The sequence below is a fragment of the Leucopleurus acutus genome (genome assembly GCF_964270905.1).
Source record: "Leucopleurus acutus genome assembly, chromosome: 4".
NCBI lineage: Eukaryota > Metazoa > Chordata > Mammalia > Artiodactyla > Delphinidae > Leucopleurus > Leucopleurus acutus.
This window is the reverse complement of record NC_139146.1, coordinates 74515663-74541997: the sequence shown is the minus strand read 5'-3', so window position 1 is coordinate 74541997 and position 26335 is coordinate 74515663. Positions and strand designations below refer to the sequence as shown.

The 26335-nt window shown below is 41.4% G+C and overlaps 1 protein-coding gene across 3 annotated transcripts in view; it reads left to right on the top strand.

Annotated features, from left to right (window-relative positions):
• Positions 1 to 26335, top strand: part of KDR (kinase insert domain receptor) — a 43588-nt gene that overhangs the window by 8165 nt on the left and 9088 nt on the right. For 2 of the 3 annotated variants that reach the window (XM_082838076.1, XM_082838077.1), the window contains exons 4-26: positions 1307 to 1437; positions 1726 to 1894; positions 2472 to 2611; positions 3220 to 3397; positions 4785 to 4899; positions 4990 to 5153; positions 7062 to 7218; positions 8308 to 8431; positions 8960 to 9068; positions 9889 to 10230; positions 12252 to 12398; positions 13120 to 13251; positions 15808 to 15914; positions 16344 to 16479; positions 16838 to 16942; positions 18299 to 18412; positions 18988 to 19076; positions 19673 to 19826; positions 21761 to 21858; positions 24145 to 24267; positions 24420 to 24531; positions 25147 to 25246; positions 25656 to 25761. In XM_082838076.1, the coding sequence (XP_082694202.1) occupies positions 1307 to 1437; positions 1726 to 1894; positions 2472 to 2611; positions 3220 to 3397; positions 4785 to 4899; positions 4990 to 5153; positions 7062 to 7218; positions 8308 to 8431; positions 8960 to 9068; positions 9889 to 10230; positions 12252 to 12398; positions 13120 to 13251; positions 15808 to 15914; positions 16344 to 16479; positions 16838 to 16942; positions 18299 to 18412; positions 18988 to 19076; positions 19673 to 19826; positions 21761 to 21858; positions 24145 to 24267; positions 24420 to 24531; positions 25147 to 25246; positions 25656 to 25761 (3152 nt within the window). The remainder of the gene's footprint in view (positions 1 to 1306; positions 1438 to 1725; positions 1895 to 2471; positions 2612 to 3219; positions 3398 to 4784; positions 4900 to 4989; positions 5154 to 7061; positions 7219 to 8307; positions 8432 to 8959; positions 9069 to 9888; positions 10231 to 12251; positions 12399 to 13119; positions 13252 to 15807; positions 15915 to 16343; positions 16480 to 16837; positions 16943 to 18298; positions 18413 to 18987; positions 19077 to 19672; positions 19827 to 21760; positions 21859 to 24144; positions 24268 to 24419; positions 24532 to 25146; positions 25247 to 25655; positions 25762 to 26335) is intronic. The other variant, XM_082838078.1, reaches the window with a different exon arrangement.

Sequence of the window (26335 nt, the reverse complement as noted above, 5' to 3'; positions counted from 1 at the left end):
TGCCTGTCTCTGAGTATACCATCAAATTCTGCTTCCTGTCTAAGCCTGGCGTTCTAGGAGGTGAGTTGTCCGAGATTTTGGTCATGAAGTTTAACAGTGGAAAAGAAAACATTGAAGTATTCCCTATGGATGGTCCTTTAATATCCCCTCTGGTCCCCACCTTACTTCCTTAGTGTTCTGACCCCATTCCCTCCAGCAATGGATGGAGCCGGGAAGTGGGTCTTGGTCTCGTAAGATAATGACTATGACATGTGGTGGCTGGATTGGCTGCCTTTCTGTGCTGTCCAGCTGGGAGGGAAATCAAACTTCTGCTGTTGCAGGGAATTAGCTGCTTTTCTCCCCTTTGGTTTAATTAACTCTTTCTTTCCTTGAACCAACCATCCTGAAGAGCTCTGAAAATGCTTGGTCAGGTGTGTTGGGGAGAGTGGCATGAACCATTATCTCTCTGAGATTTCAGGCATGGCTTCACACCCATCAACTCTATCTCTGGGAAAAGGAGTCGTTTCCCAGCAGCGTGTTAACATCATACGAACAGTGTTTGAACGGCATTAAAATCTCTTTTGTTTTTTTCTCAGTCTTTGCCATGGTGGCTTTTCAGGCTTTTGTCATTGAAGATATTAATGATTGCTGAATCTTAAACTAAATGCAATTAAACAGGAAACATAAACAATTTAACTATTCAACATTATTATATAAAGAATCTTATATCTAGTCTTCACAATCTTAAAATACTCACGTGAAACTTTCTCTTGAATTATTGAATTAAAAATCGTTAGTCATTTCTTTAAAAAATCTTTGGGAGCCATTAACCCATTTTCATGACAGTTACACTATTTGCCTTAAGAGAGAGAACATGAAGTTTTTAACATCAAAAAACTCAGTAGGTAAACTATACAGGTTTAACTTTAAATTTACTTTAAAACTTATGTACATGCAAGATGTATAGTGCATATGAAAATGTATGTGAAAATGAAGACGTGTGCTCCCTCACTTTGAAAAAACTGTAATGATCAATCTGCTTAAATGTGGAACCTATAAAGTACACTCTACTTGTTGATCATCAGTGCAAAAGGAGCCAGTCTCATTCTGGGAGTTTTCTTCCAGATATTTCACACATACACACCCCCCCTCCTGTAGCATAACCTTGGAGCCAGATATTTACCAGCAGACCTACCTCTGGATTCCTTTGCCTAGTGTGAAATGTCTTTCCCAATAGTTTACTTCTCTGGTTAGAGTTTATGAACCTGAAAGATGACCCACTTTTCTAGTAAATGCCATTAACTCATGGAACTACATTTTCTTCTAGATTACAGATCTCCGTTTATTGCTTCTGTCAGCGACCAACATGGAGTTGTGTACATCACTGAGAACAAAAACAAAACTGTGGTGATTCCGTGTCTGGGGACCATTTCAAACCTCAATGTGTCACTTTGTGCAGTAAGTTACATCTTCTTTCTTCATCTCTTACCCTTTCATAATATTAAGCTAGTATTAAGATGGGTAGCCTGTTTATAACATTATATATATTATAAATATATATATATATTACATGCATTATATAACATTAAGTCAACAATGAGTTTTAAAGGAAACTTTAGGAAGGGTCAAAATGACAAGAAATAAAACCAATTTGTATTCTTAAAATAAGATGAATTCTTTAGTGTTCATGGTTTTTACTTTTGGATAGCACTTGATTAAATATTTGATATTTCTTTTTCTACCCAGAGGTATCCAGAAAAGAGGTTTGTTCCTGATGGTAACGGAATTTCCTGGGACAGCAAGAAAGGCTTCACTATTCCCAGCTACATGATCAGCTATGCTGGCATGGTCTTCTGTGAAGCAAAAATTAATGATGAAAGTTACCAGTCTATTATGTACATAGTTGTGGTTGTAGGTAAGAGGACAATTCCTTTTTGTATCATTAATGTCAGAAAATAAAGATTAGCTTCTTATATTAAGATTCTGGAGGACAAGAGATATTGAGAAATACATTATTTCAAGATTTGTTGTTAAGCAATTCACTACATCCGCTCTTCTCTACCCAGTAAACCTATGTGCAACTGAGGTTTTTCTCCTTCCTTACCAAGACCAAGAATGAATAAGAGTTCTGTTATGGGAGCGTATTGTTTGGAAAATTCAATGTTCAGAGCATTGCTTGGCATCAAGTCTTTTAATTATACCTATTTTATGGAAAGTTTGGTAGCTTTCTAAAACCGGCCGCATTGACTATTGACCTCTCAGATTTTACTGCTTTTCTGTCCACTGGGCTACAACATCTTTGAGATCCATTTAGGGCTGCTTTGTGGATCTCTGTAGACCATTTTCCTGGGAGTTCACCAAGGTTTGGGGAGGCCCTCAGGGAAAAATGATGTGACACATTTTGAAGTTGCATCATGTCTGAAAAAATGTGTGCCAAGTTATAGATTTTGGTTTCCCTCTCACTTTCTGTTTTTCCAATGTACTTGCTCCAGGGTACAAGATTTATGATGTGGTTCTGAGCCCCCCTCACGGAGTTGAGCTGTCTGTTGGAGAGAAGCTTGTCTTAAATTGTACAGCAAGAACTGAACTAAATGTGGGGATTGACTTCAACTGGGAATACCCTTCTTTGAAGGTAACACTAACAATTCAAAGCCAGACCTCCAAATACTTTGATAATAAGCTCCAACGAAGTTTGCTTGAGAGAGATAGGGACCTCTTTGGCCAGATAAAATGTAAGGGCCTTAACTTACACTCACATACACACACACACATTTTAAGAGAACTGTAGGACATACAGCACTCATGGGAAAAAAAGATGCAAAACCAAGGACTCTGTCCAGGCTGTGAAGATTAGTTTTCTTTAGGGGATTATGTCTTTCTAGGTTGCATTATTTCTCTGTTCTCCAAAGTCCTTGATCTATTTTCCTTTTAAGGGAATTTCTTTTCAAGAGGTGGCATGAGACACACTTCTCCTTAAACAGTAGTCATATTTCCTTGGGTTTCTGCAGTTTACATTGATCTCATTCCCATTATGTGAGGTTTGAAAATGCCTGATTCGGTTGATTCTATTTATTTCTCCTGAAACCAAATGTATTTGTCATCAGCATGATGATAAAAGTTCAGAAGTATCTATTATTAGCATTAAATAGTGTTCACCAAAGGCCAAGACTTTTATGGGTATCTAGAAGCTACCAGGGAGTGTTATTCTGGACTTTGGAAGTTCACTAAACTCTTTTTCAGCATCAGCATAAGAAACTTGTAAACCGGGACCTAAAAACCCAGTCTGGGAGTGAGATGAAGAAGTTTTTGAGCACCTTGACTATAGATGGTGTAACCCGGAGTGACCAAGGGTGGTACACCTGTGCCGCTTCCAGTGGGCTCATGACCAAGAAGAACAGCACATTCATCAGGGTCCATGGTAAGCTAAGATTTCCTTTGGAATTATGCTCTGCCTTGAAAAGTGAGATGATTTAAATAAATGTAGGTCATCTAGTGATTCCTATTTTGCTCGTTCAGAAGATGTTTTTGAGCTCTTGCTAGGAAGGCCACTTGACCTCGAGGTCAAGAGCATAGCTTGGGTTCAAATCCCAACTTTAAAGATGAGATGAGCTGATGTAGTAAGGGCTCACTACATATTACTTGTTGTTGCTATTATTATTATCACTATAATAAGCAGAGCGTTATTATCTAAGATCATTTTTAAATTTTCATTTGATCGCAAGGCTGAGAGGCTTCCCGAGTAAGCATGGGCCTTGCAATTGGGGAAACCTGTATTTAGTTACTTTCTGTGGGGCTTTGAGAAAATAACTTAACTTCCCATTTATTCTCTTTCACTCACATAAATGTCTCAGTTTAGATGATAATTTGTATGGCATCCAACTTATAGGCCTTCATAAGGGTTTGGATTTTATAATATGGGAATGCATAGAAGGGTTTTGAGCAGAGAGAGACATGCTCTGGCTTATGTTTTTATAGGATCACTATGTGGGTTATTTTAATGTGAAATACTTTAGGGAAGTAAGGGCAGAAGTAGAGAGACTAGTTAGAAGGCTAATTGCAGTCATCCAGGTGAGAGATGGTGGGTGGCTTAGACAAGGGTGGTAGAAATGGAGGTGGTCAGAAGTGACCTGATTCTGGATGTATTTTTGAAGATAGAGCCAGTAGGGTTTGCCTATCGATTCCCTGGCTGTGGGATATAAGAGAAAAAAGAATGGAAGATGACCTTTGCGTTTTTAGCGTGAGCAACTGAGTGAACGGTAGTTTTCTCAACCGAGATAGGGAAGATAGGAAGAGGAATAGGACACAGGGTTGGGTGGCTTCATTTGGAGATGCCCACTAAATATCCAAGTGGAGACTTTAATATATTAACCTAGAACCCAGGGAAGTCAGGGGCAGGAGATATAGATTTAGGAGGAATGTGTAATTGACAAGAGGAAGGTGTTGGTAAAGACAAGAGGTCCGAGGACTGAGTCCTGGGGCACATGGGAGGTATGTATAGGGTGTCATGGGAGCAGAGGAGACGTAGGGAAAACTTCACAGAGAAGCAAATGCTTGAGTTGAGTGAGATTTGAGTGCTCGGTAGACTTGTGGAGCAGACTGGGGGAGAGAGAAAAGCTAACGCAGAGACCACAGGTGAGGGAGAACCTGGAGTGGGACCTGTAGAAGGGTGAGATGGGGACTCTCTGAACAGCAGTGACTCAGACCCCCAAGGTCTTTGACTCTTCACTTGAAATGAAAAACTAAACCAAATGGCCGTTTATAAGAAGTTGCCATTTATGAGAAAAATTATTTTTATTTTCTTCCAGAAAAACCTTTTGTTGCTTTCGGTAGTGGCATGGAATCTTTGGTGGAAGCCACCGTGGGAGACCGTGTCAGAGTCCCTGTGAAGTGCCTTGGTTACCCTCCTCCAGAAATAAAATGGTAACGACTGGAAGTAAATGCAAAGCCTTGTTCCACGTGAAAGCAAATCCTTAGATTGGACTAATTTCTGGGATTTGTTTTTCCCCATAGGTATAAAAATGGAAGACCCATTGAGTCCAATCACACAATTAAAGTGGGGCACGTACTGACTATTATGGAAGTGAGTGAAAAAGATACAGGAAATTACACTGTCATCCTTACCAATCCCATTTCAAAGGAGAAACAGAGCCACGTGGTATCTCTGGTTGTGAATGGTGAGTCCATTCAGTTTTCCTTCTCTTTATCTATTATAAAGAGTATGATTATGTCCTCCTGAACAGCCAGGCCACCGTTCCTTTGGTGTCTCTGCCTCACTCACATCATGAGTAGCTCTGGTGTATAAAAATGATCCAGGACAGTGCGGCTGAAGTGAGGTGTGGGGCGGTATGCTCTGGACATGTTTGCTTAAGAGGCCATGAGAATGAAGCAGTTGGTGGTCGAACTCGAGCCTAAAGTAGATGGTTCAGCCGATGGCTAAATGCTGTGACATAAGAGTGCCCACAGGGACAGTCATCAGGCTCCAGTTGCAGTACCTTTGAATTGTGCTCCTGGCATGCAAATGTTTAAGACTCTTCTTGAATTTTGTGGGAAGCTACTAGTTTGATTTGGGGGTTGATGTATCAGTGAGGCACAGGCAGATTCCAATGCAGAAGGCTTTTGCAGGTGGACACTGTTGGCTGGTTGGAAGTGTTTTAATTTTTTTTTCAACAGGAGTCTGGGATCTGACTCTGAGGCTATAAAGGGGGAGATATTAAGTTTTTGATTTAAGAATGGTTTGAATTTTATTTTTCCAAACTGAAAGATACTTATTTACAATAAGTACTCTGGGTGGGGAGGAAAAGGACATCATGGTCCAGTAAATGTGGGAGATGCTAAGTTGATGGACATAGTATATTGCCATTCTCCAGTGGTGGGTGGGAGACATAGAGTAGCCAAGGTTTAACAAACTTATTTGACCAGAGCACCCCTCCCGCATACATCCATTAATATCTTGCTCCAAACACAGGTTGGGAAATGCCTCTCTTTTGTAATTCTTTGTGCTTTCTACTGTCATGGCAGATTAAAACTTCAGGATCTTCGCATGTGACATTAAGGTGCTTCCCTGTATATCCTGCCAAGCTCTGTATGTCTTCTGAGCTTGGCTTCGTTTCTTTGCGGGGACATCAGCTTCGGGGAGTATTTTAAAGATAACAGGTTCCAGAAATGTGACTTAGGAGCCACTTGGGTGTAGGAGTTTGGGGAGTATAGAGAAGCTGGGAAGCTGAAAAGTAGGGTGGGGAGAAGGAAAGGAACAAGAAATAAAGATGTAAAAATGGACAGTGAATAACTCTATCTCATTCATCCAGGAAGTCACTAAATGTTTGATTCACCCTAGCATTTACCCTGCTCTATAAAACAAAGATAAAGAAAGAAGTCAAGGTTTGAAAGTATAATCTGAGGCTTTAGGCTGGTAGTGATGAGAAGATAGTTTCACATTAATGACTTTGGAGCCTAAAAAAGAAAGAGAGAAAAAAGGGAGAGAAGGAGGAAAAGACACGGAAGGAATGGAGGGAGGAAGGGAAGAAAACAAGAAAGGATGGGAGAGAGGAGGGGAGAAAGGAAGGAAGGGGAAGAAGGAGGGAGAGATGGAGAAGCAGGCATGGTGGGTGACCTTGGGCAAGTCATTTCACTTTTTAATTTTTCCCATGTGTAAAGTGGAGGACAATAGCAGTGGCTGTGAGGATTAAATGAATTAATTGATGTAAAGCGCTTAGAACAATACTCAGTACATAATACACGTACTCACTGTATTATTCACAACTCTTTTCTTCCTGGAGCCTTGTCTGACCTTGTGAAATTGGGAGGATTAGGAGAACAATCTCTGTAATGTAGACGAGAAAAAGGTGAGGCACAGGGTGGCGAGACTGGCACAAAGTCATTCAACTTACTAGTTTATTATTATTGTTATCATGAGTATCACTAGAAGTCAGGTGTCCTGTCTCCAAATCTAGATGTTCTTTGAAAAAGCAAATGGGGGCAAAAATTCTATGCTTGGAAAAACACAGGTTTTAATTGCTGAAAACTTCTACTTTCCATTCCTCAAAGCTGATTGACAATTCAAAAGCTGTCTTTCCCATCTCCAGTCCCACCCCAGATTGGTGAGAAATCTCTGATCTCTCCCGTGGACTCTTACCAGTACGGCACCTCCCAAACGCTGACGTGCACGGTCTATGCCGTTCCTCCCCCGAGTCACATCCAGTGGTACTGGCAGCTGGAAACAGAGTGTACCTACCAGCCCATGTGAGTAGGGCCACATCCTTTTTTTCCTGCTCTTTTGCATTTAAAAAAATATTTATTCATTTGTTTTATTTTTAGATCCCACACGTAAGTAATATCATACAGTATTTGTTTTTTGTCTGGCTTACTTAGTATGATAACCTCTAGGTCCATCCATGTTGCTGCAAATGGCATTATTTCATTCTTTATATGGCAGTGTAGTATTCCGCTGTATGTATGTACCACATCTTCTTTATCTATTCCTCTGTCGATGGACATAGCCAAGCTATGATATGACACCATTCTAAGCCAAGAAGACTATCTCTAAGAAGGTTATCCCTCAAGTGGTACTCTTAATCTCCTTCTGTCTTTCTCTGTGCTTACGTCTTTAGGAGATGTCGTTCCTTGGGGTATCCCGCTTTGAGATTAGCTAGCTCTCTCTTCGGGTTGGCCCTGATGTCCATCTCTCTGAATGCAGTTTCTTTGCTCACTTTGTTAATTGCCAGTCTTTGGTTTTTCTCCTTATGCCAATCAACCGGTGAATACCACAGTCTCCTTATCTGTGAGAAGGTACATCTCAAGGGAAGTGCTGATGGATGCAAGGACCTCGGAGCCTCAGGCCCGGCTTATCAGGTCCTAACACAAGTCCAGACATCCTTAGGAAAAAAACAACAAGTCACCCACCACCACCCTAAGCAGTTCACTTCCTGTTGTTGTTTTTGAGATGGCCTCTATTAGTTTCTTCCTCAGATGCTGACCATTTCCTACACAAAGGCCACAGTCCCAGGGAGATTAAGAAGCCCAATGGCTTCTTAGTTTCCTTGCCTTCCTTTGAACTAAATTAACTTGAATTGTCTTGTCGATCCAATTTATGAATGGAGGTTTGTTCCCAGAATAGCTGCTTCCCTCCTGTATCCTGAATGAATCTACCTAGAACCTTTTCCTTCATTGCTGAGGCCTATTTTTAATTGGCGCCAAGTCTTGTAACGTGGTAGGGTGCATTGGAAGTTAGTTCTAAGAACGTAATAACCAAAGTCTGACTCCTTTCCTTGCTGTTGATATGAATTAAAGAAAAATTAAGTCATGATATCATCTGTTACCTCTTTCTTATAGCCAAGCTGCCTTAACGACAAACCCACATACCTGTAAAGAATGGAGAAACGTGGAGGACTTCCAGGGGGGAAACAATATCGAAGTCAACAAAAATCAATTTGCCCTAATTGAAGGAAAAAACAAAGTGAGTTTGAAGTTCTTTAATTTGAAAATCTGTCTCTCTTTTATGGAAGGATGGAGTGAAAGTAGGGTAAAATAATATCAATGTGTGAGGAATATGGGCGATTGATCATCAAATAAATTGGGTGATAAAATACTAGCACGTTAAGTCAGTTTGAAAACACCATTAACTTTTAGAAACACCACTGACTTACTGTTACTGTATCAGAGAAAAATAAAACACATATGTCATTAACTCTGTACATGGGATGTATGGTAATTCTGATTTTATAAACATGAAAATGAGAAAAGGTATGTAATGTTGTATTAAAACACATTCTTTATTCCATGGTTTCCAAAGCTCGTTTTGTATGACGTGTGAGCTGCACCAGCATAATTATAATTGCACAGATTTGAGCGTGCGTGGTCAGTGCTGGAGTCTGAATGGCATAGGCAGGTCGCAGCAGTGGTGGGGATGCTGACTTTTAGTCTGAATGCACGTGCATAAACACAGCCTCCATTGTTTATGGCCTGGAATTTGTTTTTTTCGCAGACTGTAAGTACCCTTGTTATCCAAGCAGCCAATGTATCCGCTTTGTACAAATGTGAAGCGGTGAACAAAGCTGGGAGAGGAGAGAGGGTTATCTCCTTCCACGTGACCAGTAAGTGCTCTCCAGGGGCTGGGCTGTCTGATACTCTGTTGTCCTGGCCATTCCCATGAGTGGCGTGGCTTTAGGAAGGGGAGTTGGATGGCTAATTGACGCTTTTGTTCATAAAGGAGAGTTCCCCAGGTAGCTCCTGGGCTCACGTGAAGTCAGTACATCTGACTTCACAGGAGAGGGAGCATGGGTTCACACATGCTTTTGAAGCTCAAGTCCCGCGTGATATTTTTGTCTTTGTCATCACAGTGCAGCACAGTGCTTGGCTTAGCGAGGTTCAGTCAACGTTTATGCACTTGCTGTTGGACAGCTGACAAGGTTGGGTTTTTGGGAGGCAATTGTAATGACATTGGAGCAGTGCCTTCCCAATACTACCAACTTTGTTCATCTTAATTCTATGGCTAGCTTTAGCTGACTGGATGGAATAAAATATTTCAGTCTGAGCTAATTCACTGTAATAAACATAGCCTCCTGTCAGTGAGTGTTATATATTAATGAGGAATTAATTTTTTAAATCCCAAGTTATAATTATCTGCTTTGAATTGGGGGGGGTTAAATCTTAAAAACCGCGCTTAGAGCTCAAAGTGGAGATTTCATATATATCTGAGGAATTCATTTACATTTCCAAATAATGTATTTTGGCAAAATAATACATTTTGAATCTGGAATTGTCCAGTTTGGTCGTCTCCTTGTAGTCCATCGTCTGGGAATGCCAGAGCTTCACCTCTCTTGGTGCTTTACCGCAGACTGAGGGCAACAAGGAAGCAATAGTGTGCTGCCCAAGTTAAATCACTGTCTTCTAAGCATGGGTTTTACATTTCAGAGGGTTTTGAAATCACTTTGCAACCCGGCACCCAGCCCACCGAGCAGGAGAGCGTGTCTCTGTGGTGCTCCGCGGACCGAACTATGTTTGAGAACCTCACGTGGTACAAACTTGGCCCACAGGCTCTGCCCATCCACGTGGGAGAGCTGCCCACACCTGTTTGCAAGAACTTGGATGCTCTTTGGAGAATGAACGCCACGATGATCTCTAATAGCACAAATGACATTTTGATCATGGAGTTGCAGAATGCATCCTTGCAGGACCAAGGAGACTACATCTGCTTTGCTCAGGACAGGAAGACCAAGAAAAGACATTGCGTGGCCAGGCAGCTTACAGTCCTAGGTAGGGAGGTAACTCTGGACCATCCAGAAGCAGTTGGGATGCCATAAATGTAATGCTTTCAGGGGCTGTGTGAAGATTGTCCTCTAGTAGCTTATGAAGTAGACCGGTGAGCACTTATCTTGCGGAAAGTCCTCAAGTCAGAAGGAAGCTAATCGTGGTGAAGTGATGTATTAAAAAGAGAAAATAACCCCATTCTTTCCAACCCTGATGGTGGGGTCACTCACTACTATCTGCAAGGGATTCCCCTAAACCAGGGAAGCTTCTGCCTCATTCTTGAGCATTCAGTTATTTAAATAGACACATATTTGTGAATGCCTACCATGAGCTAGGAGGGTGCCGGAAGTTCATAGTGGTGGACAGAGTGAGAACACAGACAACTGCTGGGCTGTGGGGTACAGTGAGGTCTCTGTGTCCATGAGGACAGGGGTTGTTTCTGTTTTACTCCTTGCTGAGCTCCAGGCATAGAACATAGTGGCACATACTGCGTGCTTGATAAGACATCTGCTGCCTGAAGAGTGTGGTGATGGGGTTGTTTAAGACCTGTGAGAGCCTCTGGGAGGGATGCTGCACTCAGTGCCTGTACCTCTGTGGTACAGCTCACGGTCAATGAAATGAGCATTTTAGTGCAAGAAAGCTTTGTAAGTCCCACACCAAGTCACTCTCTATACCTCCTCTAACCCCGCGCCTTGCACAAAATCCGTGCAGACACGGCTCTGTCTCTGGGGAAATCAGTCAAATTTGGGGAGTTTCTCTGTGCTATCTCCTTCCATTTTCTCCTCTCCCTGGTGTCCCTTCCTAGTTTCTAGGGTGCATGTGTTCTGTTTTTTTTTTTTTTTAACTGTCAGGAAGGGGGAACTGCCCAGATAAACTAATTTATACCAAAGTTTTAGAGGAATAATATTTTCAAAGGCCTTGACATATTTTAAGAGGTATTTTCAAACAGGCACTAGGACAGATTTTGCTAGTGTTGAGACTCTGGTGTCAGAAGAAGAGATGTTTTTGAGTGAAGTCATCCCAAGGCCCTTCAAATCACACCCCATATATGATCATGGTTTTTCTGTTCATCTTGGTGACCGGTCTGGTTTCAAGCTAGTGAAAAAATTCAGAAAGAGATGTGAAGGAGGTTCCTGGCTTTGCCATGCCCAGGAAATACATGCTCACAATGAGCTGGTTTGCCCTCTAAGGACTCCCAAGTTGTTTTCCAAAAATTATTCTTGGAAATAGACTAGAGTCCATTTGCTTAAGCCCCAGCGTAGTTCACCATTGAGGTAATCTAATTTTGCTAAATGTTGAAGTGGATTCTCTCAGCAGGATTCTTTTCGATGTTCAGTTGGTTTGGACAAGATATTTCCACAGCACTTTGATGATTTGTAGGAAAGGTTAAATCTAAAGTTGTCCTGTACATTTAAATGAGTACCTATGGGCTTCATTTTTTAAAAATCTTTGACTTTCCTTAGGTTATCATTGTTTTGTCTGTGTTTTAGTGGAAATTCTGAGTTCAACTGTTTACTTAGTTATAAGGACTGGGGTAAGTTGTTTAACCCCTTTCATCTGCAAAATAAGGCTAATACTGCCCACCATAGGGTTGATAGTGAAAACCAGAAATAGGACAAATGAGTTTTGTAAAAAGTGTCAAATAAATATAAGGCATTCTTTGTTGAATTACACTGAAGTTATGTACTTTCCAAGAGAAACATGGCAGAATTCTTGTGTGTCACTGGCTAGAATTTATTTATTTATCTGGAGGGAAGTCAAGGGTGACAACTTTTATTTTGCGATGTGATTACCAGCTTGAATCATTAATATGAATGTTCAGAGAGATGCAGTAATCTGTCTGAACTGACTGACTTGTTTCATTTAACTTTACGCCATGAACAATGCTCCAGTTATCAACCTCTGTGTGTTTTTGGCTTAGTAAATTAACAGTTTACTAAATGGTTTAATAGTTTACTGATATGAAAACCACTTCAAAACTTATAACTAAATGTCCTATGATTTTTTTTGTGTGTGCGTGTGCATAGAGCGCATGGCACCTACAATCACAGGAAACCTGGAGAACCAGACAACAAGTATTGGTGAAACCATCGAAGTTTCCTGCACAGCGTCTGGGAATCCCCCTCCACAGATTACGTGGTTTAAAGATAATGAGACGCTTGTGGAAGATTCAGGTGAATAGAGCATGTTGGTCTCTTTTTGGCTGCAAAATCTTCCTAGAGATATTAACTAAAATCCATATTATTTCTTTCTTAAAAAAGTTATTTATTTAGTCATTTATTTTTATTAAGGTATATCGATGTACAATATTATTTAAGTTGCAGGTGGACAGCATAGTGAGTCTCAATTTTTAAAGATTATTCTCCATTTATAGTTATAAAATATTGACTGTATCCCCTGTGCTGTACAATATATCCTTGTAGCTTGTTTATTTTATACTTAGTAGTTTGTACCTCTTAATCCCCTACCCCTATCTTGCTTCCCTCTCCCCTGTCCCCTCTCCCCACTGGTCACCACTAGTTTGTTCTCTGTATCTGTGAGTCTGTTTCTTTTTTGTTATATTCACTAGTTTGTTTTATTTTTTAGATTCCACATAGAAGTGTCCTACAGTATAAAATCCATATGCTTTCTTGATTTGTTTTAGGTAGAACAGAAAGCAATATTACTGCCCATGGTCTGGCTCATCTCATAGACTCGGAACCCGAGTATTCAGAGCCTGCTGAATTCTCGTGGAAGCCAGGGGAGCTGAGACAGCAGTTGACCCTGTATGACTCTTTTTAGAGTTAGATAATAGCCCAAGATAAAGGGAAACATTTACATTAAAAAGATTTTTGTCCTGAAAAACTCTACCAGACCACATCATAAATAAAAACCATCCATTTCCCCCTTTCTCAGGCATCGTGCTAAAAGATGGGAACCGGAACCTAACTATCCGCAGGGTGAGGAAGGAGGATGAAGGCCTGTACACCTGCCAGGCATGCAGTGTTCTCGGGTGTGCAAAAGTGGAGGCGTTTTTCATAGTGGAAGGTCAGTGGGAATTCAGAGACCATCAGGTGGTTTTTAAAAATTAGAGAGGCCCGCGTACCACCAAAAAAAAAAAAAAAAAAAAAAATTAGCTTGTATCTGGGCTTCCCTGGTGGCGCAGTGGTTGAGAGTCCGCCTGCCGATGCAGGGGACACGGGTTCGTGCCCCGGTCCGGGAAGATCCCACATGCCGCGGAGCGGCTGGGCCCGTGAGCCATGGCCGCTGAGCCTGCACGTCCGGAGTCTGTGCTCCGCAACGGAAGAGGCCACAGCAGTGAGAGGCCCGCGCACTGCAAAAAAAAAAAAAAAAAAAAAAAATTAGCTTGTATCTTATATATACTCATATACTTTGGGCAGGAGGGTTATGGGTGGTTTTAATAGTCTTTGTACTTTGTATGTTTTCTACTATAAGTATATGTTATTTTAACCAGAAAACATAATTAATGTTATTTTAATTCTGCTCTCATCACATTTCTATCCCCGCAGTTCTCACTGTGGAAAAATTCTTAGCCAGGCGGGTGGAATATCCTCCTCTCCCTGATTCTTTCTTCATATGAATGGCTTAATTAACTTGTTATGAAAATTATGCCTCTATATTTATTAGGTAGAATTGCTGCCTAGTCATGAAAGTCGGTGCTATCTAGATAGTCACAAAGGTTCATAGTTTTTATTGGACTAAAGATAATTAACATTCATTTGTGAGCAATAGACCATTGCTTCTCTGATATAGAAAATTTGGGTTCTTATCTAAATGTGTATGCAGGAATGATGTGAATCTGGCATTTTCTCAGATGGGAAAGGTGAATTTGTGACAGAATATTTTATCTTCAAAAGTGTATTCCTATGTCTTTTTAAAAATAACCCATCAGGGGACAATGAAACTGTATTATGTGGGTGAAGGAATGGTATGCAAGGGGAAAAGAGAGGGGTGGTGATAGATGGAGGAACTGATGGATTTCTATGCACTCATCCTAATTTGTCTCTCAAAGACTAGATTTTAGTTCCTTTAGTCTGTCAAATCTATGTTGCCAAGTATTACATCTCAATACCTTGACTTCTTTTCAAATCTATAGGCTTATTACCATTTTGTAAACTGCACTTGCAAATAAAGATTTCAAGTGACACGGTGGTTTTGTCACTTTCAAAGTGCTACATGTTTTAGGCAAAATCCTAAGGGAGACTTCCAGTTCTCTCCCATGCTTTGCCTCAGCTCTGTTAGCTGTCTGCAGCTGGTTACCAAGAGGCCTAACTAGGTAACCTTGGCACAGAGATTGTATTTACTTCTCACCAGAAGAGAATACTAAGAAAGGAAGAGGTAAATATTTAATGCTCCTGCTACTTTCCCAAATGTTCATATGGGAATATTAATGCACCAACTTATATAGACAGTTGAATCTTTGAACTTTTTACTATGAACAAACAGACTTTTAAATCTCTATGTATAAATAGAGAATTCCCTCAGTAAGACCACCAGAGAAACAAAATCTACTTCCAAGCATACTTGGTGCTTGTCTCTCAACTCTAACTCTTATTTTGCTAACTAATTAATTACTTGTCTTTCTGTCTTCTTGAGGCTGCCTGAGCCACTCTCACAGCTTGTGGCCCAGTTTGATTCACACTGCACTCATCCAATGGGAGAGCCTAAGTGATAATTGCTTCCTTGTCACCACTGTGCTAATCACTCTTGGTTGAAAGCTTCCTCTGGGCTTAATTTTCCCCACTCAGAGCTGTCCTCTGGAGTCCTGAACATCTGCAGCTTTCCTTGCTGACCTCCAGCTTTTTCTCTTCTCTTTCCTTTCCTGAGTATGTTTAAACTCATACTGCCAGGCCACGCCTGAGGCACTCACCTCAGCTCTTTCACTTTCCTCACTGAGGCTCCTGCCACACAAGGATGGGGTAGTGAAATGTTAGCCAGTGTTGGACAGACCTTGTTTAACTCTTGACCATTCCATCAACTTGCTGTGCGCCCTTGATGAAGTAGCTTAACCTCTCTGAGCTTGCTTCTCCATCTGAAAACTGAGGGTTATCGAGAAGACTGAGTGACATGACATATCTAAAGTGATGAGCATCTCGTAGGTGCCTAGTCACCAATAGCTCTCTGGCCAAAGGACTGCATTTATTTCCCTACTTGTTTTCTTTAACAGTCCTTCCGCAAACTCCATACAGATCAAAATATAGACCAACAGCATAAAACCAAACATTTATTTTCCCCAAATAGAATACTTTTCTTCTCTATAGAACATGATTTGGCTTTTTTTTCCATCAAAGGCTGCTCTTCTTCCAAATGCTTTCTGTTTGTCTTTTAGGACATTAATATTTCTCTCTTAATTACTTTAGAATTTTACTGTTGGAAGTTTTCATGAGCAATGTTTTACAAACTTGAAATTATCCATTAAGAATATTATAAACTCCATTCAAGTCAGAGGTTTGTGACTATTATTGTCTAGGATTTTCCTGAGTTGGTAAGATTGAGATTTTGCTTTAGTGTGGAACTTCGTTATTTTATATCAAAAGGTATGAGTTTCCAGTTGTTGATGCTCATTCATTTGTGTCTTTCCAGGTGCCCAGGAAAAGACAAACTTGGAAGTCATTATTCTAGTCGGCACTGCAGTGATTGCCATGTTCTTCTGGCTACTTCTTGTCATCGTTCTACGGACCGTTAAGCGGGTAACGAAATCATTTCCCTTCTGTCCCTTGCACGTTGGTTTTCATGATTAATGAAAGCTGACTGGGGTTCTTTGAGTTGATTCTTCCCATTGTTATTGGCTCAACAGGCACAATTTTATTTCTATACAATAACCTTCTTACCCACTTGCTTTTGGCTAGACCACTGGGCTTTAATTGATAGAAGCCAACAAGAGAAGAAATGGGCTTGGACTGTCTAGTGTAATTAAGATTTAAGAATTAAATTCTGAGCTCATTTGGGGGTCGAGGGGACACTGGGAGCAGAATTATAATAGGACTACTCTCACACACTATGAGCCATTTAGAAAATGAGACACCAAGAATGGGGCTTCTATAGACAACAACAACAAGCACAGAGAACAACAGCCAGACAACAGGGTGTGTGTGACCGGAAGGAGCAATGCTTTCCAGGCCGGTGGAGGGGAACTGAAGACGGGCTACTTGTCCATCGTCATGGATCCAGACGAACTCCCCCTGGATGAGCACTGTGAACGCCTGCCTTATGATGCCAGCAAGTGGGAATTCCCCAGAGACCGGCTGAAACTAGGTGTGTTTTCAAGTGATGTTAATTTGATATTGGGTTTACCAGGCCATCTCTTCCTCTTTTAGGCTGGTGAGAAATCTAGTCTATTTAAATGTTGGATCCTGGTTCAGAAAATGCATCCCATCTCCTGAATTTGAGTAATCGTCCATTTTAGTCACTTAGAAGTAGGGTCCCTGTATAATCACCCAAAGCAGGACATTTAGAGGGTGAAGAGGGGGGTATTAAATCATTAAGCCAGGACAAGGGGGTCAACTGTACTGTCCACGATAAACTGGGATGTATGGTCACCCTATCAAGTCAGAATCTTTGCCTATTGCTTTGGTGGTGAAATAGTCCAAATCTGTTTTGTTGTTGACTCTAGGTAAGCCTCTTGGCCGTGGTGCCTTTGGGCAGGTGATTGAAGCAGATGCCTTTGGAATTGACAAGACAGCAACCTGCAAGACAGTGGCTGTCAAAATGTTGAAAGGTAAAAGCAAAATTCTATGGTGATGTATCCCTCTATCTGTTTCATCCCATCTTTAAACATGATGAAAGGCTTGTATCAGTGGCTCTGTGGCTAGGTGGGCCCACGAGCCAAACATGCAGCCAGACTATACGATGCCTTTGTACAAACTAGATAAAAATTTCCTCTTTTATAGACTCATGTCAGGGTCCACAGCCTGGCAGGCAAAGTTGGGATGGGTCTGAGCTCCCCTACCGCCCCACCTTGCCTGGGAGCCCTTGCACAGATCACAGCTTGTACAACTATATTTAGTAGTCCGGCTATAGGAAAAAAATACCTTGGTTACATCAAAACTGTTTTCTTAGTGTACTATAGTGCATTAGTAAGATAATTACAGACCATCAAGAAACGGAAAAAGAAATTTGATGTAATAAGTAAAAATAGCAGCATGCAAAAACCAGCATGTTCCCTAGAATTGGAATACGTAAAAGATTCTCACATATAAAAGGCAATATGCAAAATAAGAATGGTTGTGCTGGGAAAAAAAGGATTAAGGGGGACATTTTTAAAATTAAAAGTTTCATAAACAATTGTCAAGCCTAACCGTAATGGAATTCTGGTCTTGCCGTTTTAATTTTGGGGGGGTGATTAATTTGGGGGGGTATAAAGCTCTTTGCTAGAATTCTCATGTGCTTTCATGGATGGAGACAGTGCTACTGACCCTTCGCCAATAGGTCTTGTGCATTTTGAAGGCATCTCTCTCCTTTTGCCTTTTCTCCCTTGTGGCCGAGGAGTATGTAATTTTGAGGTGGCTCATCAGGGCCTGAGGTGTGGACCACGTCTGTGAATTAGAGGGAAGTGTACCAGTCTGTACAGGATCAAACTCACAGTCTTAGCCTCATCGGCCTCATGTGCCAACTGGCTTTGCCAGCTGGCCCTTGTTAAGTTTCCTGCTCGGCACAGATTGGTGGGAACTCCAGCATAGCCCCTAATACATGAGCGTTGCTCATGGTGTTGCTTCCTTACGAGGAAGCACTGAAATAATCAGGCCCTAAGAAGCATAGTAAACCTGATATGTGAAAATCCAGTTTTGTAAAAGGAGAAAATCTGGGCATGATTTCATTTGCAGATGTATTCTCCACTTTGCAAAAGACCTCACAGTGGCTTCCTTCAAATATCAAACATTCTGGGTGCACTTAAAGAATTCGATTTAGAATTATAAAATATAATTTATGTTTGTCTTTTAATGCAGCTAGCCTGTCAATTGGGTTACAGTTGTATTACCCCTGGAGGGAAAGTTGCACAGGTGCACATAGTGCGGCGTTAATCCTCCTAAGGTAATGCCTCATGTATGATTTCCCTCTTTGTTTATATTTGTAGAAGGAGCAACACACAGTGAACACCGAGCCCTCATGTCTGAACTCAAGATCCTCATTCATATTGGCCACCATCTCAATGTGGTCAATCTTCTTGGTGCCTGTACCAAGCCAGGGGGTGAGTGTCTATAGATGGCTCTGGCTGTGGGATTTTGGCATATACTTTTCTGCTGGTATTTGAGGGAAACCACCCAACTCCCATGGCCTTGGTTTCCTTAACTTAGGAAACTTGGGCAGATTCCTATATATAAATATATTTCATGGAGGTTTAATGGGCACTGTAAATTATTCTAGAACGTGAATTAAAAAATACTACATCATTATAATACAGTTTGCTACTTATGTAATAGGTGTTCAGAGGAGAAGAGTAAACTTCCCTCCAAATTTGAAAACAAAGGACTTTAAGAGTGGTGCCCCCTAAAATGGAGTCATCTCAGGCGATTGTGTTGAAAAGCAAGTGGGTGGATTTCCTTCTGAAATTTTGGTTCATCTTCTGTGGAATTGCCTTTTGGAAAAAGAAAAGTTACAATATAAGGGAATTGCAGCCAGCTGATTTCTATGATCCTGTTTCCAGTGAAAGGGTGTAGCCTCTTCTGTGATATTTTCTAGCTCATTGATATCTTAAACACTTGGTGAGAAACGAGTGAAAATACAAATACGTTTTCTCTTCTTGGTATGCTGTGCTGTCTGCAGGGCCACTCATGGTGATTGTGGAATTCTGCAAGTTTGGAAACCTGTCAACTTACTTAAGGAGCAAGAGAAATGAGTTTGTCCCCTACAAGGTATGTCATTTCCTAACTCAACTGTAGTCACACTGTAAAATGGAGAAAAACTCAAAGTGGTACAGGTTAAGTTTTTTGGTAAAATTCTGCAAAGAAATTGTGAGGAATCTTTTCATGTTACCTCTTGGCTGTTGTAACTTCCTCTTTTACCTTCTGGAGGACACATACTTCTCATGTTTTATTTTTGTGACTCTGATCTACTGACCCATTATAGATGATGCCAAGGAGGGGAAGGTGGGTGTGATTAAGGGTAGGGAATGACAGGTGGAAGGACAGCTCTGGATTATTCTGTCTCTGCCCTGGCCATATGTGGCCCTATGGAGTGTCAATCCCAGTGTCAAAAGTGCCCTAATGTTGGAAGTGTGTCTGAGTGAAACTTGTAACAAGGCCCTTATCTCTAAGCTAGAAAAGAGACAGGCTTTATGGAAGAAAATCTATTATGTAGAACACTTGCCCCAAATTTCAGCCCAGAGATTCCATGATCCTGAAATTGATGTCTGTCATCTTCTTTTAATAGTTACAATTGTTTCTGTAGTTTAACTACATTGGAGAGATTTTCTGGTGTTCAAGGAGTTTGTTCAACTGTTTCGTTATAGACTAAAGGGGCACGATTCCGGCAAGGGAAAGAATACGTTGGGGAAATCACCGTGGATCCTAAACGCCGCTTGGACAGCATCACCAGTAGCCAGAGCTCAGCCAGCTCCGGATTTGTTGAGGAGAAATCCCTCAGTGATGTGGAGGAAGAGGAAGGTACCTGCGATTGCTTCCTCTGCACCGAATGCATGCTCTTGTAGGAACAGACGAGGTGACAGGGTGTTACAATGAATTTTGTCCTGGAAAAATCCAGTATTACCTAATATTTGAAAGAGACCTAAATTTCTAGGAGGCTTTCATTCAGTCTCCCCAAAAGTGAGGGGCGGAAGGTCTCAATAAGCAGCAGGCTACGTGGTGAGGCAGAGCATGGCTAGCCTGAGAAATCTCGGTCCCCCAGGAGGGCTAAGCAGTTGGCAAACAGTCAAACCAACGCTCTTCAAGTCTTGGTTCAACATGTGTCAGCAGGAGAGGCTCAGCGCCATCTTCCGGATGGGCAAAGGAGGCTCTCTGGTGTTTGATCCAGCCTCCCCGTTGTCCACAGCGGTTCAGTCCCACCTTGTCTGCTTCACCAGCACAACAGAAGTCCTTCAGTTAATCATACCCAACCTTCTCCAAGGCAGTGTAGGCATCTGTTGTTTCTACCCCAAGTGGCTTATCAAGTCTTCCGTATTTCGTCAGAAGAGTCTTGGTCAATACACTTTTCTTTATCCACTTACGCTTCCAGTGATATTTTAGTGCTCTTTATGAGTGGAGCTGTGTTCCCAGCCTAACTTTCAGGACCTCTTCCAGCTTCAGGATACGCTGTATATCTGCTTCCCTCAGAAGGAGCAGAGACAGCTCTGTGGAGGTAGAGATGGGGCTTCCTGACATTTGGGTCTTCTTGAGGCATGAGCTTAGAAGAATTCAATCATGAAATAGTGGGAGAAACCTGCTTCTGTTCCCTTTGACATGAGGCCACAGAGAGAACTTAAAACTGACTTCTTTCCCATAGAAGCCAAGCAGGCAGTGTGAGGCTAGAACTTGGTCTAGAAAAGCGTGGGGAGGTTGTCTGGACCTCACATAACTGGGTGCACACTGAGTGGAGCCACTTCTGCCCAGTCCTCTCTCTCACAAAATGGTGGCCAGAGAGCTGGAAACCCAAGGGCTTGAGGGAGTCAGTCCGAGTAGAGGGGGCATTGGCCCAGAATTTTGCCTCCATTTCTTCATCTGGAAAATGAAAGAGTTTCACTCATTATTCACGGGGAGCCCTCCAGCCCTGAACATAGAAAGTCATTGAGAAAAGGTTTCGTAGTCTTTTTAATACTTACAAGGTTATTATTACAACTGAGTTTTCATTTGCTCTGGTATTTGTCTTCAGGAAAGAAGCCATGTCTTATCTTATCTGACCAAAGTTAAGAGATCATGTTGAAACGTTCATTAATGTCTTAGTGTTTCTTTGTACTAGTTGCCCAGAAGTAAATACCACAAATTTACGTAAATTCATCTTCCTCTCGATGTTCCTGTCTTCTCTCATTCGTATCCTTGAAGGAAAAAAGCATTCTCACAGGCCAGATTTAATGTGTTTACAGCCCTTTCTCAGTTTAAAAGTGAGAGAGGTAAATATATTACTGGTATTTTTAGTTAGCCATTGTAGATTATGGTTTGACCTTTGGCCTTTGTCCCGGGACAAAGCCTGGAGAGAAAAGATTCAATGACCCTGGATATTGTTGTTTTATTTTTAGAGTTCTTGATATGAAAACTATTGTTTATCCCTCTGGGTATATGAAAAAAACACAACACTTTAAAGAGCAAATTTGTAAAAGCCTGCTTTTACCCCCCTGTTACCTATGCCAGTTTTTCCTCCATTTTTCCTCCTGGATTTGTTCGTCCAATTTGGCTAAAGTGGAAAAACCAATATTTTTGCTAAGGGGTATGATGAAGGCTAATAATATACCAGGATTCAGCATACTTACAGAAGATAGAAGCATTTTCTGTCTGCTTCTATTTCCTGAAATTTAACTCCCAATTTTTAAAATGAAGATTGCTCTATCAAACTTACAAACAGTTTCTGGCCGAAATACCAATCTCTGTCCTCCTGCATCTTCTGACAGTTTCTGAAGATGTGTACAAGAACTTCCTGACCTTGGAGCATCTCATCTGTTACAGCTTCCAAGTGGCTAAGGGCATGGAGTTTTTGGCATCACGGAAGGTGAGACAGAGTATCTCTTCACATCACAGATTTGCAAATGAGGTGTCCAGTGCCAGCCATTGGTGTTTGTTTGGGACTGTAATTCATTCACCACTGCTGGAGCACTGTTAAGAGAGCTCTACTGGGGAGGCCCCATTTCTGCTCATTAAAGTGGTGTTAGGAGTTCATGAAATTAATTCATGTGATAAATACCTACTAAATGCAGGCAGTCTTCTGAGCGCTAAGGACACTGTGTGAGCAAATAGGCAAAACTCTCCACCTTCATGGAGATTATGTTCTAGTGGGTGGAACAAACAATATAAACAAGTAAAATGCCTGATAGGCTAGATGGGAGTAAGTACTGTGGAGAAAAATCAGCAGGGAAGAGTTATAGAGTATACAAGAGCGTTATGTTCCTGTGGACATATGCCTCTGTGTTTGTGTACATTGATTTTAAACCAAGGGGACACGGAAGGCTTTAGGGGAATGTGCATTTGAGTAATGGCCTAGAAGAGGTGAGGGGCTGAGCCTTGCAGATATCTTGGCACAAATCTGTTTTTCATTTCTTTGATATTCATCACCATCCATCAAAAAGTATTTGGTAGTAGCATAATTAGAAACCAGGAAGGACGGGCTTCAGATGAGAGCGATTGAAAGAGCTAAAATTAGAAAAGTAGGCCAAACAAAGGCTGAGGTGGATACGTGACAAGTTACAAACATTCCAAAGGTTGTAAACACCGTGGAGGCACCCCTCGGAAAGGGTAAAAGGGATGGTTTTACGTTAAACAAGAAAAATTCAGATTCAGTATCAGGAAAAATGACCAGTTGACAGAATGCAGTTGCTGCAGCCTACCTGTGGGAGAAAGACTTAAAGTTTTTACTTTGTGTTTTTATCCTCAATTAGAGTGAAATCCCTCACGCATGCCTTTTTCTGGAGTTTAAAGCTTGTCACCGCTTTCAGAGCCTCAGGATCTCCGAGGTTTCTGCCCAAGAGCTCTTGTCTTCTCTCTTCCAAGGGGTAGGGAGAGAAGTGGGATCTTAGCGGATTTTTCCAAAGAGAAAGGCCCTTTGCCCTTCTTGAAGATTCTGATTTTATTTTATTATTTTTTTAAAGGCCAGAGCCTGCCATTTAGTCAGGGTTCCTTTGACGGGGAAGGGAATGAGGGGTGGAGGGGGATCCTTTTACTTCCCTTGCATCTACCAGCTGAATTTCTTGAATACCACCTGGTTGCTTAATAAAGGAAGCTCTTCGGTTCGGGGCAAAGTAGGAAGGACTGTGTTTTCTGGAGTCTCCTGTCTTGATCAATCACGCCAGACAATGTGCTTTTAAAAAAAAAAATGTTTTTAATAGAATTTTTAAACGTTACACTCCATTTGCAATTATTACAAAATATTGGCTATATTTCCTGTGTCGTACAATACATCCTTGTGCCTCGTTCAGAGGAAAGTGCTCTACAGATGTGAGGTGTAAGGGGTCCGTAATGCCTGGCTCACACATCACTCCTCCACTGACAGAAGAATTCTCATCTAAGCCTTTCATTCATTTCTCAATGTTCCCTGAGACTCTTGTTCTCTTATAAATCTATCAGGTGGAGTTAAAGCTGCTTAGGGTAGGAAGTTACATGAAGGTAGGGGGATGCAGAGAAGAGAGAAACTGAGGAACAGAAAAGAATAGAAGGAAAGCCAAGGAGAATTCGCTTTGCCTTTATCGTGTACCAGAGAATCCCCTTGACTAGTGAGAGGCTGAGAGTGCTTTCACAGACCTCCACGATAAGCCAGTGCTTTGAAAACAGGGTGAGCCCCACTGGGAATTGTTTCTCACAGCTTGTCCAGCTTCGGTTACGTATGGAATAGAGAAACCAACAAAGGGCACCAAACCAAGGAGAGCCCCTTGTTTCTGATTTCCGTGCATTCATTCAAAATAAACCCCATTCTAGGGCCTCCTTAGAATAACATGTTTTAACCGTATATGGTGCCAGGCAAAAGGGATGTGTGGATGTGACCAGAAACACATTCTTAATTGTGTCCAAGAGAAGTCTATTTATGACTCCATCAGCATGCTATAACATAACTATTTAATTCCAGAGTCTGGGGCTGTTTATGGAATAAGCAGATGTGTGCCTCAATGAAACTTACAGACTTTTTTCCGGAAGAGTTGATAAAAGATGTTTAACCCAGTGCTTGTTAATCAGTTGGTTTTCTGATGTGGGTTTTTTTTTTTTTTCTTTTTTTTTAAAGCATGAGGTCACAACAGATGTGGAAGAGATCAGTTATGTTGAGTCCTAATGCACACGATTCTTTTTGCAGTGTATCCACAGGGACCTGGCAGCGAGAAACATCCTCTTGTCGGAGAAGAATGTGGTTAAAATCTGTGACTTTGGCTTGGCCCGGGATATTTATAAAGACCCAGATTATGTCAGAAAAGGAGATGTAAGTTTCAGAGATGCACCCAGTGATCTGTTAAGTTGCAGAATTCAAACTCCTCTCAGCAAGCCTCAGGACCTGTGTCCAGGGACAATGGAAGCTTTTCCTTCAGATATTTGATAAGTAGCGTTCTCATTCCTTGTCTTCTACCCCTGTAGGCTCGCCTCCCTTTGAAATGGATGGCCCCGGAAACAATTTTTGACAGAGTGTACACAATTCAGAGTGACGTGTGGTCTTTTGGTGTCCTGCTCTGGGAAATATTTTCCTTAGGTAAGTCCCTTCTCTTTGTCTCTCCATCCATACTCCAAATAAAATGATAAAAGTCAGTGACCCCAGTGCGCCTTTCCCTCTCCTGTATTCCACCTTTATTGGATGAAACTTACTTGGAAGCTTTGGGTTGTAAAACCTAAAAAAGCAAAGAAAGAAAGAAAGGAACAAAGGATATATATGTGAAGAAGGTGTTGAAGAATCAGGCTCAGGGCTTTCTGCAAGAGAAAATCAAATCAATAAGGCACCATTCCTCAGGACAGGAATAAAGACGCTGACGTAGAGTGGACTTGAGGACACGGGGAGGGGGAAGGGTGAGCTGGGACGAAGTGAGAGAGTGGCATGCACGTATATACACTACCAAATGTAAAATAGATAGCTAGTGGGAAGCAGCCGCACAGCACAGGGAGATCAGCTTGGTGCTTTGTGACCACCTAGAGGGATGGGATAGGGAGGGTGGGAGGGAGGTGCAAGAGGGAGGAGATAAGGAAACATATGTATATGTATAGCTGATTCACTTTGTGATACAGCAGAAACTAACACAACACTGTAAAGCAATTATACTCCAATAAAGATGTTAAAAAGAAATAATAATGCCCCATTCCTGTTTTATTCTAGGTGCTTCTCCATATCCTGGAGTAAAGATTGATGAGGAATTTTGTAGGAGATTGAAAGAAGGAACTAGAATGAGAGCTCCTGATTATACCACACCCGAAATGTAAGACTTTACAAGTATTTCTCTATCCTCCTTTGCTCACAAAAATTCTCCCTGCCTAGAAGACTTTCCATTATAGGTACCTCCTTCATGGCCCAGTTTGTGTCTTACCTCTCCCTTGAGGTCCTCCTTGATAATCTTAAGCACAGAGTCATCCTTCTTGAAATGACAGCACTTTATCTATACCAACCAGTCAGTTTGTACTAGATGTTGATTTATGATGTTTCCTTTTCGATACACACTTGATGCTCCAAGTGTAGGGTTCTGTGTTTTACGTAGTTTCGTATCCCTCTTTAGCATCTTGGCTCATGGTGGACTCTTTATAAATATTTACTCATTCAAGTGCTTATTGTCAGCATCAGATCAGGAGGAAAGAGGCGGTTATAATGACATCAGTGTTTTGCTTCTCTAGGTACCAGACCATGCTTGACTGCTGGCATGGGGAGCCCAATCAGAGACCCACGTTTTCAGAGCTGGTGGAACATTTGGGAAATCTGTTACAAGCGAATGCTCAGCAGGTTTGTGACCTCCATCCAAGAAGCTTCTACAGAGAGTACTTAGGTGTCCAGGGCTCGTCTGCTGCCTAGACCTTCTCATGGCCACCATACTGTCCTCTCAGCCACTGAATCCAAGGAGCCATATTCTTCCAGATCTGAGCAGTAATGCTTTTCTAAAAGTCATAATTACCTTTTTGACAGATGAGATCCTAATTCATAACCTGGGAGCTGATCACTTTTATTTTTACTGATGTGTATTGTGGTGTCTTCAGAGGCTCTTATAAAGTAAAAAAGCAAACAAACAACAAACAAAACTAAAAAACAAAAAAAACCCAAAACCTAGTTGATCAAGTGAATATCAACAGTGGACAGAATTTCAAGGAATTTTAAATACATTCTTTAAGCAAAAACACATCTGAACCCTGCAAAATTGATGGGGTTTTTTTCCCTCTGTAAAATCCCAGGCCCTCATAACTTCCATTGGAGGATTTTAGACTTGTAGCCTTTACTGTTAGAAAGTTACTTAATCTCCAGTCAACACCTCTTACTACAGTGAATGGAAGTCAATTTCCTCCTGCTTTTCTTTTGAACAGGT